At 43.9% G+C, this 17733-nt stretch overlaps 1 protein-coding gene across 1 annotated transcript in view; it reads right to left on the bottom strand.

The window, feature by feature from the left end:
- LOC137431839 (uncharacterized) overlaps positions 1-17733 on the bottom strand; it is a 327221-nt gene that overhangs the window by 5844 nt on the left and 303644 nt on the right. The window contains exons 22-23 of the mRNA XM_078782560.1: positions 15150-15349; positions 14726-14880 (exon numbers count right to left, since the gene is read on the bottom strand). Of these exons, the coding sequence (XP_078638686.1) occupies positions 14726-14880; positions 15150-15349 (355 nt within the window). The remainder of the gene's footprint in view (positions 1-14725; positions 14881-15149; positions 15350-17733) is intronic.

Raw genomic sequence — 17733 nt, 5'->3', positions numbered from 1 at the left:
GTGTCCTACAGATTATTTGATATTAATGAGCTTCAAAGGTCTCTTCTGTGCTTTCCTGGGTTCTGATCGTAAGTGAATATCAGCCATGTCTGTGTTCCAGAAGGACAAGGAAGTCAGTGTCATCAGCTACCACTGTGGCATGCTGGCCAGCTGAAGCTAGGTCAAGGGCTGCAGAAACGATCTGGGTATCAGCATCGCTCTCACTCTGAACCACTTCATGACCGTCCAACCTGAGATAGTGGCTGAGTAAATTGATGAACTGGGTCTTGTTTTTTTCGTTCGCGAGAAAGAGCTGTTGATTTCTGTGAGCGTGCATTTCTTCGCTGATCTGAACATCTGCTGAAGCTTTTCCAGCCCTTCTCTGGTGCTCGTGGTCTTTCACTGAGGGTCCACTTTCATAACCGTCAAAAACGATGCTACATATGCCATACTTGGAACGGCCATACAAAAGGTACTGCATGATCACTTCTTTGTACACATCTTTCCAGCCAGCCATCGCACTCGATGAAGCAAGGCCCCTCCATCTAAAACATACGTCGTGTTTTGTAATGCTCTCACCATGCTTAAGCCACTAGTCAATCTGTTGGCCAAAACGGCCTTATTCGGCTTACGCATGGCAAAGTCTTTGAACAGAGATGTCGGGAACGGAGTAAGCTCGTACTGAATGTAGGGTGCTGTGTCTTCGCATCGTTTTAGAAGGACCAGCAGTCTTGAAAACAGAATAAGTGGATCAACATGCACCGTCTGCTGATTGATCTTGATTCCTTTTTTCAAATGAATCAAAGTGCGGACGTTCTGACTGCGTTTCATCGATGCTTCGTGAACCTTGACATTATCAAGTTCTTCTTGGAGCGACAAACCAACTTCTTCGACCTCGTCACAATTGACACTGTCACCATCGGTAGCAGTTAACCCTGATGACAGCGATCTCAATTCGTGCTTCTGAACATCAAAGGGATCATGCTGAGCAAGCCAGTTTAAGATTCTGTTAAAATCCTCAAAATCACGATTACAGCGGGTGCCCCCCAGCTCCACATGCTGCTTACTGGTTCTGTGGACAAGTCCTGTGACATCGGTCATGGCCTCGTGTACCTCGGCACACTTATGCATACTGTATATCCATAATAATCTCACCGTGTCTGTGATCCCTCGTCGGCTCTTTATAGATCGCATCATTACTTGCTCAATTGTGAGATCTGTCCACAAGCCGGCCCAAAACCGATCGCTGCGGCGCACTGTGTGATACCCATGCTCTGAAAATTGTGCATAAAACCAGGGGTGGCTAGAAGGCAGCTCTAACATCCACTGGAGATACAGGCAAGCACTTTTGGCATAGTTGAAGTGGCCAGTGGCAGCAAATAGGTTCAGCATACGACTAACTGCGATGATATGCATATTCCAACGACCAGTCCTCTCTGCACGAATGAACAGCTTTAAAGTGTCGATGTACTCCATGTAAGTTAGCCACAATTTTGCCGTTCTTGAACACTTCTTTTGCTCACACTTAATGGCTTCCATGATGTCTTTCAGCTTCAGGAGGGCAGGTGACTCGCCAATACTCTCAACATCGATTTCGTGATTTCTAAGCTGTTCGTAGTACCAACATAGCTCTTCTACTCCAGTCTCATTCAGCCTCTTGGTGGACTCCTCTAAATCGCAGTCAGGTTCATCCAAAGTGATGCCAAACTCCTCGTGACATTCCGAGTCAGCGTCACTGGAAGCTTCCTCACTTTTGTCCTCGAAAGTGAATTCCCCCCTATCTTCATCAGACCCCCGACTGAAAACATTTTACTTAGTAGAGGTTTGTAAAAAGGGATAGCCTAGTTAAAATTTTATTCGCATTTTGGTTTATTCAGTTCGGTTTCGGTTTCGGTTAAAATTCGGTTTATTCGCAGCTGTCTACGCTCTCCATCGAAATTAAGTAATTGTTCCCATTTGTATTTTCGTTATAACTATTTATTTTATGGTGTTGTACGTATCGTGTGTCCCGAGGAAGATTTTCGGTGCAAATCTTTCATACCTGTATAGAAAATCGTGTTAATTTGTGTCGCGTCTTTTGAGGCCTTGTACAGTGTCCAACCTTGAGGCTTTGTTTTCCTCTCAGCGGTCCATCGTTTGTGCTCCAATAACTTTCGTTCTCTGCTTTTCCCAGCCTTTTCACCCCATAGCCTACTTCCTTGTTTAAAATCAACTTTAAAAATAACAAAAAAAACCATTTCCTTCTCTGTTCTTATTCTTTGTTCTCATTCGTTCTTATTCGTTCGTTCGTTCTTCGACCACGTGTTTCTCACCCATTTCCCCAGATAGTTTTCACTGTTATTAACCTTAAAATGTTTACACTTTCCCCTCAAGTTCTGTATTCCGTCGTATATTATAACACCTTTTTTTTCTTCTTCTTTAAAAGGCTGCTTTCGACTTGCTCACCAAATCTATCCATACCAAAAAAAAATTCCATCTCTTTCAGTGCCTCTTTTCTACATTCCCTAAACTCTCCTGCACTCCATCCTCCCTCCAGCGTCCTTAAACGTATTTTTGACTCGAAGATCACAAGAAACTCATTTTGCAATAAATGTTCGTTTCCCATTAATCGTACACTTTCTAAAATCCAATCTCACCCCTCCCCTCCAAATCTTCCCCATAACCCCTCCCATCCAAATCTTCCCCATCACACCTCCCCTCCAAATCCTCCCCCTTGCCACTCCCCTCCTAATCCTCCCCATCACCCATCCCTTTCAAATCTCCCCCCTTGCCCCTCCCATCCAAATCTTCCCCACACCCCTCCCTCCAAGACTCCACCTCACCCCTCCCCTTCTAGACTCCCCCCTCCCCTCCAAGACTCCCCCTCGCCCCTTCCCTCCTAAACTCCCCCCTCCCCTTCAAATCCACCCACCCTCATTTCTTCTCAATTTCCCCCCTCTCACTCCCCCTCCTCAAAGCGTCCTCCCCGCTTCTTCCCCCTTCCAACTCTCACCTCCATCTCCCCCAACCTTCTGCCTCGCTCTTCCCCCTCCTCAAATAACACCTCATTGTGCCTCACCCAATCACCATCAAACCTTTTGTCCGCCCCATCCTTCCCTTTCTCCGAGCTATTCTGAAATCTCTGACACACCTTCAACAGCTCTCCCTACCTCTTCCACCTCTTCCACGTCTTACCCTACCCCTCCTCCCCCCTGTTCTGTATCCGATGCTCCCCCTTCCTCTTCATTAACGGTATGGACCTCAAACATCCGGGGCCTTCGTTCAAACTCAACTGATCTCTCCATACAGGTTGCTTCTATCAAACCAGACGTGATCTGCTTTACAGAAACTTTCCTCCTTCATATCTTTGATTCCTTAGTATCTCTCCCGGGTTACTCCCTCCTCCGGTATGATAGACCTGAGCCTCGTCCTGGAGGTGGGGTTGCTATCTTTATCAAAAACTCTATTCCTCACTCGCCCTGCACTGCACTCTCTCCACCTCACCCCCAGGAATACCTCTGGCTATGGCTTCCCCTTCGCTCCCACCTCTTGTTCATATGTGTGTTGTACCGTCCACCAAACAGTGATGACTCCATCTACATCTCGCTGTCTGATAATATGGACCAACTTTTGTCTACTCATCCCAACTCTCTCCTCCTCATATGTGGTGATTTCAATTGTCACCATGCCAGTGGGCTGGGTGTGGGTACCTCTCTCACCAGCCATGGCTCCTCAGCAAAGGACTTCTGCGACTCACTGGAACTGACACAATCTGTCAATTTCCCGACCCGGATCTCAGTCAACGGAGCATCTTCTCTTCTGGACTTGGTTATGACCAACTTCCCTGAAAATGTCTGCTGCTCTTCTTCTGCTCCAATCGGCTCATCTGATCATGTGCTTGTTAAAGTGGACATCTCTCTGACCATTCTCAGGGAGCCTGCTCAGCGTTGACGAGTCTGGAATTTCACTCAGGCCAACTGGCACGGTCTTCAAGCAGCCATCAATCATCTGGACTGGTCTCCCATCTCTACCACCTCTGACATCAACTCATCCTGGGAATTCTTCCAAAGTAAATTGCTCTCTCTCATGCACAGATTTATCCCATCTCGTCTTCAGTTGTCATACCCTTACTCCCGTCCATGGTACACGGATTCTTGTGGTGAGGCTGTTGCCCAGAAACAACTTGCCTTCGTCTCCTGGAAAGCAAATCCAACAGAAGGAAATCTCATTTCCTTTCACAAAGCCCGAAACAAGTGTGTGTGTCCACCCTCAGGAGAGCCAGGAAACAATATCTCTCCGTTCTCAAGACCGAACTCTCTTATCTGTCTCCCTCTTCCAAATCCTGGTGGCCTCTGGTCAAATCTGTTTCTGGTGTTTGTTCCCCCTCCATCCCCTCCCTTACCTCAAACGGCTACACAGCTGACTCCGCACGTGAAAAAGCTGAATGCCTCAACTCTGTGTTTGCCTCCAAATCTTGTGTCCCAAACCCATCCCTCTCGGTACCCACCGTACCCAGTCGTACCCAGCTGCTCCTGGACTCCGTGTCCTTTCCTCCTGACAAGGTGGAAAAGTTTCTGTCAACCCTCGACTCTGATTCTGCAACTGGACCTGACGGCATCAGCCCACGGGTCCTAAAATCCTGTTCTTCCGGTCTTTCACTCAATCTCTCTGTTCTCTTCACCCTCTCTTTTGCTCAAGGTCAACTGCCATCTGCTTGGAAATCAGCCAACATCACCGCTTTGCACAAAAAAGGTGCAAAAACAGGTCCTAGCAACTACAGACCAATCAGCCTTCTCCCAATTATCAGCAAAGTCATGGAATCCATCATTGCTTTGGATATGAAATCTTTCCTCTTCTCCAATGGCTTGATCTCTGATCATCAATTTGGTTTCAGACCAGGTCACTCTACTCTGGACATGCTGCTTCTGCTGTCTCAACAATGGATGGAGGTCCTCAATGCCAAACAGGAAATTAGAGCTGTCTCGCTCGACATATCACGTGCCTTCGATACGGTCTGGCACCCCGCTCTGCTCACCAAACTCTCCTCCTTTGGTATCCATGGAAATCTCCACGCATGGCTGGCGGACTTCCTCTCTCGTCGTAGTCAACGTGTGGCCCTGAATGGGTTTCTCTCATCTCCTCTTCCTGTTCAGGCTGGAGTTCCCCAAGGCAGTTTCTGGGCCCTGTGCTTTTTCTGGTCTTCATCAATGATCTCTCTGACTCTCTTGAAAATCCTCTCTATCTCTTTGCTGATGACTCCACTCTCGGCCGCTCCATTCCTCATCCCTCAGATCGGCAGTCTGCAGCCTACTCACTCTCTGCAGACCTGGACAAAATCACAGACTGGGCAAACAAGTGGAACATGTCTTTCAATCCTGACAAATCTCACACTCTTACGATGTCGCTCTGAAAAGACCGACTGGACAACCCTCCCATCTACTTTCTGAATAATGCTCTCCAAGAAGTTCTGTCACTCAAGCTTTTGGGTCTCACTATCTGCCATGATCTTTCCTGGGAAAACCACATTTCCAAGCTGGCCTCCAAAGCCAGTCGCCGACTGGACATCCTCCGTCGTGCGACGTCCTTCCTTGGCACACCTGAGCTCCTCACCACATACAAGGCTTTCATCCGCAGCTCAATGGAATACTGCTCTCCCCTTTGGGCTGTTGCTCTTGCCTCACACCTATCTCGTCTTCACGCTGTTGAAACCAAAGCGTTCAGAATCATTGGAATCTCCCGCGATGACGCTATGTCCAAGGGCCTTTCACTTACTCACCGCAGGCAGGTTGGTGGTCTTTCCGTCTTCTACCGACTCTTCTCCGGCCTTGCTCCCCCAGCTCTCTCTGGGCTCTGTCCCCCAAATATTCCTTCAGGTCGCACAAGATCTGCCTGCAACCCTCTTATGGTTAAACTGCCAAAATCAAGACTCTCTGCTCACCTTCACTCCTTCATTCCTCTTTTCTCCCACCTCTGGAACAAACTCCCTCACTCTCTTCAATCCCACTCCTCCCTCCAGGTCTTTAAAACGGCTGTTCACCACCATCTCTTATCTTCCCCAATCCAAAACCTTGATCTTTTCTACCCCCGCTAATTTCACCCCAAATCCACTTTGTTGAGGTGACTTTTGTCTTCTTTCCTGGAAGTCCTTGGTGTCCTTGCGTTTTATACCTATCCTGCCTCCCCCCAGGCCCTCTCCCTCCCACACATCTCCCGATGTCCCTGCTCTCAAATGTTGTGTTTGTGTGCTTCCTCCCCTTCTCTCCCCATCTTGTCGACCGCTCCCCTTTTTATATACTTTGTTTGCTTGTTTGTTTGATTTGTTTGTTTGATAAATGTTAGCTCTTTCACGAGCCTCGACTCTGTATACAAAAAAAAAAAAAAAAAAAAAAATTCACTCAATGTGTGCAAGATGTGTAACAATGATCAGTGGCAGAGATTCAATATTTTTTAAGGGGTGGCTACCCACTGAATTGACTGACTTACAAGATACAAGATACAAGAAACTTTTATTGTCCTTCTCGCTAATATAAAACAACAAGGAAATTCATCTTCCATTGGCATAAAAACTTAATTTAAAATTGCGTATAAAATACATCTAAAACCACATCAAAAACACTTAACAGGACTTACTATAGAATATATAGAAAAATATGAATCGTTGATAAAAATATGCAGCTTTAAAATATTACTATCAATGGGCTGGGGGCCCGGGGCTGCCGAGGGGCCCCGGTGAACACATTTGTGGGGCTTATTTAATCGATTATATGGAAGACAAATTGTACAAAATATATATAGTTTTAATCAACCCTGTATAGCGCGGAATTTGACGGCAGCAAATATATCGGCTCGCCTTATAGACATTTGGGACTGGTATACATGATAATGTCGTTTTTTCATATTTTGTCTGTAACCATTTCCAAGATTCTTCATTCACTTCTCTTCTTAGGTTGCCGCGAATTGACCGACTCAGTCTGAAACAACCGAGTGGGATTTTCGTAGGGGGCACGCCCCCTACAACCACTAGAATCCCCGCCGCTGACAATGATAAAAACCCTAACTCTACGTAGCTTAGGCCACCCCTACATAAAGCATTTACCTCGACCATTCGAAAGCCCGCTGGAATTCCCCGCCCGCTGTACGTGAAGTTAATTGCACTATTCACTAACTAATAAGCTGCAGGTGAACAACTTCGTGTCACATACGTCGTTCGGAAATATTTCACGCATGCACGAACTGTTGTCAAGAATGTTTGTTTACAAGAAATAACCGAAATCGCGGTCACAAAACCGGATATTTTGAACCAATGATCTCGATCCTTCAAGGGTTGTTTGACATATTCAAGGACTGGAATAATAAAACTACCGTAATATATTAATCAATTGATGGAATAAATATCAAAATCCACCAAAAAACATTAAATAAACCCAAAGTTTAAAATAAACATTTTAGTAAATACGCTAATTAAATTAAGTCACATGACCTACTGTTAAAATATATGAAAGGCGTTGGATTAAAGAACTTTGATAATGCATCTAGGCACAAATCATGTATGCTTATGTGGGGGTTCAGACCCCCCCCCCCCTCCTCCCCACTTGTGTTCTATTATCGTTTGACCTATTACCAAGTATAAACAAGAAAATGTTCTGTTTTTGATTGATTTCTGTATACTCATAATACTTTCATGTTCTTTGGAAACTTGTTATAAAAAGTTATATGCTTTGTAAATCCAGACCCTGATGATATAATCCCTCTGTGAAGACCAACCTATCTTTCCCAGTCCCCCTTAAAGGACTGCGTTATATCACTTTCATGTTTGACATTTTTACGACTTGCTGAACTCCCCCAAAAATCAGGTTTCTAGAAAGTAGTCAACATGTTGTTTGACCCTTTAATGACCTTGGAGACCACTCTGTCTTTCCTTTGTCTCGAGAGCTAAAACCACACCCCAATATTCCCTTTATAAAATGAAAGGCTTGACCGAATTATTTTAGAGCATCATGTTGGAATCCTGGTCCTTGTGGGCCTCAGTTTTAAGCATTTTGCTTTCCACAAGCTTGTGTGTTTGATGAATCAAATAAATATCTCAGTTGTTCCTTCTCTCAATCATGAGTCTTGAGTCCTAAGTCACGGATCCATCACTTATATCGTGTCTGTGGTTTCTGACATGGGAAGCCATTGAAATTTGACTGAAAAAGGGTCCTTCACTGAAACGACTATAACTTTTTTTCCCCAAGGAGGATGGAAGAGTTTTCAACATGTTAAAGAGCACAAAAATACGCTTTGATTGATACCATATATGCTTAGGTAACAATTTTTTTCCCGGTAGCCCATGATTTTGACTTAAAACGACCATACTATCCCCACCCCAAAAAATTAATTATATCGAATTTTTAAAGATATTGTCATATTACATGCATCTCCGTGATGTCTGTGCTTGCCCCACTGTTTTTTTATCCCCAATCCTCCACCCAACCACCCATCATACCCCTTCCCTGATTGAATTTAAATTAATTAAATGTTGGATTGAATTGCTGTTGTGTAGATGTGCAAGCTTCCTGGGCCCAAGGGCCTCCTCCTGCGTCCAGTCCAACTTCCCGATGTACTTGTACTGCTAATGAATGGTGCCCAGGGTGGAGCTTATTTTGAACTTTTGAAATATGATCTTCCTACCCTCTCAATTTGTTCCTATATATGAAATAAAAATTCAGGCAAAATATGAGCACAATTGAACAATATTTAGGGGTAGCTCAATGATGGTAAAATTTCTGATACCCCAAAGCTGCGGCCGCCCTTTTATTTCGCATACTACTGATAATAGATTAATTCTGTTGATAAATTAAGAACCCAATTTTAACTACTAAGTAAATTGACACTCTCTCCTATCATCATACACACAACATGCAATCATTGTGGTAAAATTAATTACTGGGAACACAGATAAAACCTTTAAGTTATAAAACTCTGTGCTCCATTAAATAAATAATTACAGTAGTAATATGTACATTGTACATACACAATATCTGTTATAATAAAAGAGTAAAATGTTCGTTGAGCTAGAGTCTGCTAGACAATAAATGCTAAAATGAGATGTAGCGCTGACCTGACCTGGGAACGCTTATCACCATAGTATCTAAAAGTAAACACTGTACATAGGTGTATCACAGAACACTATTTGAAAATAAAAACGAAGTTATCACAGGCTTTGCAGAGAATCACAGACACAATGGGTGTATAAACATGGTATAATATTATCACAGATTATAGAAGCATAATCATTGTGGTTCAACTGGTTCATATCTATTATCCAACCAATCATCCGAATCCCATTGTTTTGCTGATAAATTGATAATGCAAATTTTCCATGAATTTATATTCCAGACATGTTCAGACTTGTTTACTGTTTGGACTCAATGGACTGACTAAGCAACAGCTGCAACACTGTTGCAGCAGTATGTTTGTGTAATTGCTTGAGGCATTGTGCTCACTGCTCAGTTATTAATAGAACTGTTTGAATTTTCTTGATTCTTAATTTCTTAATGCTATGTTCTATTTCTTTCAGATTCATATCTGATTGAAAATGTCATCTGTGGAAAAAGCAACAAGATCTCAAACCAAGTTGTATCTCCTTGGCGACTCTGTGACTGAATTAAGTGGCAGCAAGTTGCCATCATTGCGTATGGCTCTTGGATTCTTCCTACATCACCATCTCGATCTGAAGGAGACCGTAAGACAATCGTCGGATGTTACCATCACGGAAATAGCTAACTTTTGGAAGAAAGCTAGAATCCCGATGAGAGCTCATCAAAACTGCCAAACCAAGCTTGAGCAGACATTTGAAGAATGGCGTCTTCTGAAAAAGAACAAAGCGCGAACGTCACCAACTCAACTCACGAGAGAGTCGGCTTTTGTTTCCAGGCTTGAAGACCTTTTTGATGTCGCTCACGCTGATGCTCTGACCAATACGTCAGTATTACAAGAAGACAAGGATTTCTTGTTAGCCCAGTGAGAAAAGGGAAGAAGGGGGTCGCTGGCTGGAGTAGATGTAAAGCTTGCTGCGAAGGAGAAAACGGCGTCCAAAAGAGAGGAGGAAATGCTTGCCAGGCGACAGCGAATGGAGCAAATGAAACAGTTAGCAGCTTCTACAGCTGAACTGATTTCATCTGGTTCTGAATCTGAAAACAGCTCAGCAGAAGATAGTGAAAATATGGAAACTGGGGACAATGCAAGTGAGGGAGCTGCTGGAGGCATCACATTTGAGACACGAAAAAGAAAGAGGGGGTGAAAAACTGTCGTTACTGAAGAACTCGCAGCCGCTCTAGATCGCACAAAAGTGTCAGACCGCAAAGCCGTTTTTGTTATAGCAGAAGCTGCCAAAAGCTTGGGACAGAACATTGATGAACTTGCTCTTAACAGAGACTCAATTCGCCGACAAAGAGTACAACACCGAGTCCAGAGATCTGCAAATATAAAGGCGGAGTTTCAGGGTAACGTTCCCCTTGTTGTTCGCTGGGACAGCAAACTGACCCTTGATTTTTTTTTTTTTTTTTTTTTTTTTGTATACAAGGTCGAGGCTCGTGAAAGAGCGAACATTAATCACACAGAAAGACAAACCGACATATAAAACATATAACATAGGGAGCGGTAGACGGTAGACAAGATGGGGAGAGAGGGGGAAGGACACAAACACAACATTTGAGAGCAGGGACGGAGAGACATGGAGACATCGAGAGATCTGAGAGAGGGCGAGGGCTTTGGGGGGGGGGGGGGGGGGGGCGTGGGAAGGGGGCGGTGGGAGAGGTATAAAACATATGGACACTGCCAGGACTTCCAGGAAAGAAGTTGGAATTTCAAACAAGGTGGAACTGGGGTGAATTAGCGGGGGTAGAAAAGATCAAGGTTTTGGATGGGGGAAGATAAGAGATGGTGGTGAACAGCTGTTTTAAAGACCTGGAGGGAGGAGTGGGATTGAAGGGAGTGAGGGAGTTTGTTCCAGAGGCGGGAGAAAAGAGGAATGAAAGAGTGAAGGTGAGCAGAGAGCCGAGATTTCGGCAGTTTAACCATCAGAGGGTTGCTGGCAGATCTTGTGCGACCTGTAGGAATATTTGGGGGACAGAGCACAGAGAGAGCTGGGGGTGCAAGGCCGGAGAGGAGTCGGTAGAAGACAGAAAGACCACCTACCTGCCTGCGGTGAGTGAGTGAAAGGCCCTCAGAGATAGCTTCATCGCGGGAGATTCCAATAATTCTGAAAGCTTTGGTTTCAACAGCGTGAAGCCGAGCTAGGTGTGAGGCAGGAGCACCGGCCCATAGGGGAGAACAGTATTCCATTGAGCTGCGGATGAAAGCCTTGTATGTGGTGAGGAGCTCAGGTGTGCCGAGGAAGGACTTCGCACGACGGAGGATGCCCAGTCGGCGACTGGCTTTGGAGGCCAGCTTGGAAATGTGGTTTTCCCAAGAAAGATCATGGCAGATAGTGAGACCCAAAATCTTGAGCGACAGAACTTCTTGGAGAGGATTGTTGAGAAAGTAGATGGGAGGGTTGTCCAGTCGATCTTTTCGGAGAGACATAGTAAGAGTGTGAGATTTGTCAGGATTGAAAGACATGTTCCACTTGTTTGACCAGTCTGTGATTTTGTCCAGGTCTTCAGAGAGTGAGGAGGCAGCAGACTGCCGATCTGAGGGAAGAGGAATGGAGCGGCAGAGAGTGGAGTCATCAGCAAAGAGATAGAGAGGATTTTCGAGAGAGTCAGAGAGATCATTGATGAAGACCAGAAAAAGCACGGGGCCCAGAACACTGCCTTGGGGAACTCCAGCCTGAACAGGAAGAGGAGATGAGAGAAACCCATTCAGGGCCACACGTTGACGACGACTAGAGAGGAAGTCCGCCAGCCATGCGTGGAGATTTCCATGGATACCAAAGGAGGAGAGTTTGGTGAGCAGAGCGGGGTGCCAGACCGTGTCGAAGGCACGTGATATGTCGAGGGAGACAGCTCTAATTTCCTGTTTGGCATTGAGGACCTCCATCCATTGTTGAGACAGCAGAAGCAGCATGTCCAGAGTAGAGTGACCTGGTCTGAAACCAAATTGATGATCAGAGATCAAGCCATTGGAGAAGAGGAAAGATTTCATATCCGAAGCAATGATGGATTCCATGACTTTGCTGATAATTGGGAGAAGGCTGATTGGTCTGTAGTTGCTAGGATCTGTTTTTGCACCTTTTTTGTGCAAAGCGGTGATGTTGGCTGATTTCCAAGCAGATGGCAGTTGACCTTGAGCAAAAGAGAGGGTGAAGAGAACAGAGAGAGGGTGAGATAGAGCAGCAGAGCAGGATTTTAGGACCCGTGGGCTGATGCCGTCGGGTCCAGTTGCAGAATCAGAGTCGAGGGTTGACAGAAACTTTTCCACCTTGTCAGGAGGAAAGGACACGGAGTCCAGGAGCAGCAGGGTACGACTGGGTATGGTGGGTACAGAGAGGGATGGGTTTGGGACACAGGATTTAGAGGCAAACACAGAGTTGAGGCATTCAGCTTTTTCACGTGCGGAGTCAGCTGTGTAGCCGTTTGAGGTAAGGGAGGGGATGGAGGGGGAACAAACACCAGAAACGGATTTGACCAGACGCCACCAGGATTTGGAAGAGGGAGACAGATAAGAGAGTTCGGTCTTGAGAACGGAGAGATATTGTTTCCTGGCTCTCCTGAGGGTGGACACACACTTGTTTCGGGCTTTGTGAAAGGAAATGAGATTTCCTTCCGTTGGATTTGCTTTCCAGGAGACGAAGGCAAGTTGTTTCTGGGCAACAGCCTCACCACAAGATTCCGTGTACCGTGGACGGGAGGAAGGGTAAGACAACTGAAGACGAGATGGGATAAATCTGTGCATGAGAGAGAGCAATTCACCTCGGAAGAACTCCCAGGATGAGTTGATGTCAGAGGCGGTAGAAATGGGAGACCAGTCCAGATGATTGATGGCTGCTTGAAGACCGTGCCAGTTGGCCTGAGTGAAATCTAATTGGAAAAGAGAAGGTTGATCGCCTGCCAGTATTGGTTTCAGGGAAAGGAGTTTCTCAGCTACTCACAGTTGCCAAGCTTCCATCTGGAACAGGCGAGGCTCAGGCTGCTGCTGTCTTTGGAGCCATTGAAGACTGGGGCGTAGCCGACAGCATCCGAGCTATGTGTTTTGACACGACCAGCTCAAACACTGGTCGGATCGCTGGTGCCGGTGTCCTCCTAGAGCAGAAGCTTGAGAAGGAGCTCTTGTCACAAGCTTGCAGGCATCACATTATGGAATTGATAATTGGTGCAGTGTTCCAAGTGTGTATGGGATTGGGAGCCAAATCTTCTCCCGAGGTTCCACTCTTCAAACGCTTCCAGGAATACTGGGGATTCATAGACACGGCCAAGTATGAACCAGGGATTGCAGCTGATGACGTGGCAAGTCTAGTGGAAGACATAAAGCAAGGCACTATCGATTATGCCAACAAGCATCTTGAACAGAGTCAGCCGAGAGATGATTATAAAGAATTCTTGGAACTTGTGATTGCCTTTCTCGGTGCTGCTCCTGCCAGAGGAGTGCGATTCATGTCACCCGGAGCAATGCACCACACCCGCTGGATGTCCAAAGTAATATACTGTCTCAAGATCTGGATGTTCAAGGCTCAATTCAAACTGACTCCTGCAGAAAAGAGAGGATTACGTGATGTGTGTGTATTCACAGTACGTGTCTACCTGACAGCCTGGATCTCTGCACCTCAAGCATCAGGTGCTCCTTGCAATGACCTGCTGCTGCTGAAGTCACTGCTTGAATACTCATCAATCCATCCAGCCATCTCGAAGTCAACATCACGCACGTTTTCCAATCACGTGTGGTACTTGTCACAGGAACTTGTTAGCTTGGCTTTCTTCGACAGTCGGGTCAGTTCGGCAACCAAGAGACTGATGGTGAGTGCCATGAAGAATGAAGAAGACCAAGATCAGGATCATTCCAAGCGAATCACTGTTGCTCTTGATTCATTCAAGGACAAGAACTTGGAAGATTTCGTCACAGCAAGGTCAATGAAACTTCTGCGAATGATGGAACTTCCAGATGGATTTCTCGCGGTTGATCCGGACTTGTGGGATGACAGAGACGACTACAAGCAGGCTGCAGAAACAGTCAACTCTCTAAAAGTTGTCAATGACTACGCTGAACATGGAGTGGCACTCATTCAGGAGTACAGTGGGTTGATAACCCGCGATGAAACTCAGCTGCAATTCCTGCTGCAAGTTGTCGAGGACCATCGCAGAATGTACCCTGATAGCAGAAAACATACACTGTCCGGGATGCCATGAAAATAATAAATTTGGGGTTTGCTGGACATTGTCAGACTGATACTATGAACTCTGTCAGAAACTGAACAAATAATTCACTATTAACGTGTTCAAAAATAAATACTGTGTTCAAGTGTGTTGTTTAAAATAAATTAAGATATAGTCCGATATACTCGTAATTCGTTGAATTTTTATAATTTTCATAATCTTTGCGGCCCTTGAGCTACCCCTAAACATAATAATTCAGTGCTCAAACTTTTTATACAGTGTTTCTATATTATATGGAACAGATTAAGGGGGTAAGACTTTCAAAAATAAAAATTTAGTTTTTAAAATTTTTTTAAGCTCCACCGTAATGGTGCCCAAAATAAACTACCCAAGTTCTACTGATCACTGATCATAAAGTTCTTCTGTATAGTACCAATAAGCAGTCACTGCAACACTGATGAAAAAGAAGCACAAACCTTGCAAGATGTATGACGTTTTCCGCAGGCACAAGCTCCAATTCATGCAAATAGACTTCGACCGCCTGAAAGGGTACATGCAAGAACTGAGGAAGGAGCTGCAACACATCAGCTTCTCTTAGCCATTCAGTGTTTCCTATATCCAAGAAAAACACCTGTAACCAAGGACAGAGACAAAGTGTTTCATCAGGCTAGTGGGGGATATTCAGGCAGAACAACAAAACCACCACCTGAGAACATGCAATAGTTCATCACTACCCAATCAAAACTAATTAAAAAGCACAAGTTCATTGACAATTGCCTTTTGAAGCCACAATAAGATAGAAAAACCAATACCTGTCTCCAAAGCAGAAGGTTCAAGAAGGCAACAGTATTTGTTTGCATGAAAAGAGTCATGGAAAAAAAAAGAGTTTTGAAAGCCTACCTTAACAGAAAACATATCTTCTGGATTTACATCGTAAACACGACCACGGTAGAAAGGTCCATTGGAAGACAACCGTGCTGCGACTAATTCTCCGGAGGCCGGTAATGTCTGTCGGCGAAGACTCAGCTCATTCAGCACGTAATATTTCTGCAAGTCTTGCAGCATAGAAGCGTAGGATTCTAAGGTGGCCGTACGTCCGGCTGGCACGCCACACAAGGATCACAGTGAACCGAGCAATCACCACAACGGACGGCATTTTCATGACTCAATGACTTCAGCTACAACCAATAATGGAAAGCAAATAGTATTGGCCATTGAAAATCATTTACTCTCAAACAACTAGTTATTTAATTTTTATTTTTATTGTTGCACCATCATGTAGAGTCTCCATTACATGACCTTGCATAAATATGTTAAACAATTCTGGTGAGAAAACACATCCATGTCTTAATCCTGTCCATTTCAAAACGATCCCAAAGCATACATACTGCTGTTACATATCCCTCATACAACGCTTCAGTACTAATACTATACAAAAGTAATAACAATGGTAATGATAATAGCATAATATTAATGTTATTACAAAACAATATTAACACTAATTAAAACTGCGAACAGTGATTATCCAGGGACCAAGACGCCCCACCCTGATTGGACAAGCGTGCACCAGAGTAATTGACAACGGCAGCCTGGATCCGATTGTTTAAAGTTTGAATTGAATCTATCAAAAAATGGAGGAGGTGCATTTTCAAGGTTCGCATAAAATTCAACATGGCCATCAGGTCACATGACCTATGACATCATATTTAGGATATGTATCCAATCACATGGTGTACTAAAAGTGGTCAAAGTTTCAACTCAATCAATCGAAAAATGAGGAGAGTGATGCATTTTAAAGGCTTGCATAAAATCCAATATGGCCACCATGTCACGTGACCTATGACGTCATATTTAGGATATGTATCTAATCACATGGCGTACTATAAATGGTCAAAGTTTCAACTCAATCAATCGAAAAATGAAGGCAGAGAGATGCATTTTAAAGGTTTTCATGAAATCCAATATGGCCACCAGGTCATATGACCGATGACGTCATATTTAGGATATGCAATCAAGTGACAATACTATAAGTGGTCAAAGTTTCAACTAAATTGATCGAAAAATGAAGGCGGAGATGCATTTAAAAGGTTTTCAAGAAATCCAATATGGCCACCATGTCACGTTTCCTATGATGTCATATTTATGATATGCATCCAATCACGTGACATACTATAAGTGGTCGAAGTTTCAACTCAATCAAACGAAAAATGAAGGCAGAGAGGCATTTTAAAGGTTTGCATTAAATCCAATATGGGTGCCATGTCACATGACCGATGACGTCATATTTAGGATATGCATCCAATTAAGTGACATACTATAATTGGTCAAGGTTTCAATTTCATCTGAATAATGGTTTGGCTTGTAGGTCGATACAAAATTCATGGAATCACAATCTTAATTAAATAAAAAATGCTGAGTCAGCACTTTTTTAATTGGCACGCAGTAGACCAATTGGCAAAAGAAAAAAATCTAAAATCGGAGAAAAGAACGTTCTTCGCCTTGAAGTGGACTATATGCATGCAAAGTTTCAACTCAATCTATAGAAAAATGAAGGCAGAGATGCATTTTAATGGTCTTAAAATGCATGTTGTTGTTGTTGTTTGTTGTTATTCTGTCTGTCCCTCTGTTTCTATGTCAGTCGCCTGCAGGTCACAATTTTCAACTGATCTTCACGAAACCTCACCAAATGGTGGAGTTGGTCATAAGCAAGAAGCCTATTGTTTTTGGGGCCAAAAGGTCAATATATGCCAAAGGTCATCAACTTTGCTAAATTTCTAAAATACTCAATTTTCATCCAATTGACTTGAAATTTTAAGAGGATTTGCAAATCAGGTCACTAAATCCAATCAACTATTTCAGAGGTCAACATAGGCCAAAAAATCAGCATCGTCCAGATTTCTAAAATCCTCAATTTTCATCCGATTGACTTAAAATTTTAAAAGGATTTGCAAATCAGGTCACTAAATCCAATCAACTATTTCAGAGGTCAACATAGGCCAAAAAATCAGCATCGTCCAGATTTCTAAAATCCTCAATTTTCATCCGATTGACTTAAAATTTTAAAAGGTTTGCATATCTGGTTACTGAATTCAAGCACCAAGTATTTTTGGGGTCAACATAGGCTAAAAGGTCAACATCGGCCTAGTTTCTAAAATACTCAATTTTCATCCAATTGACTTGAAATTTTAAAAGGTTTGCATATCTGGTTACTGAATTCAAGCACCAAGTATTTTTGGGGTCAACATAGGCTAAAAGGTCAACATCGGCCTAGTTTCTAAAATACTCAATTTTCATCCAATTGACTTGAAATTTTAAGAGGATTTGCAAATCAGGTCACTAAATCCAATCAACTATTTCAGAGGTCAACATAGGCCAAAAAATCAGCATCGTCCAGATTTCTAAAATCCTCAATTTTCATCCGATTGACTTAAAATTTTAAAAGGATTTGCAAATCAGGTCACTAAATCCAATCAACTATTTCAGA

Source organism: Myxine glutinosa, chromosome 7 (assembly GCF_964187855.1).
Source record: "Myxine glutinosa chromosome 7, kmMyxGlut1.1, whole genome shotgun sequence".
Lineage (NCBI taxonomy): Eukaryota > Metazoa > Chordata > Myxini > Myxiniformes > Myxinidae > Myxine > Myxine glutinosa.
Note: the sequence above shows the minus strand (reverse complement) of the source record. Positions and strands in the feature narration are given on the sequence as shown.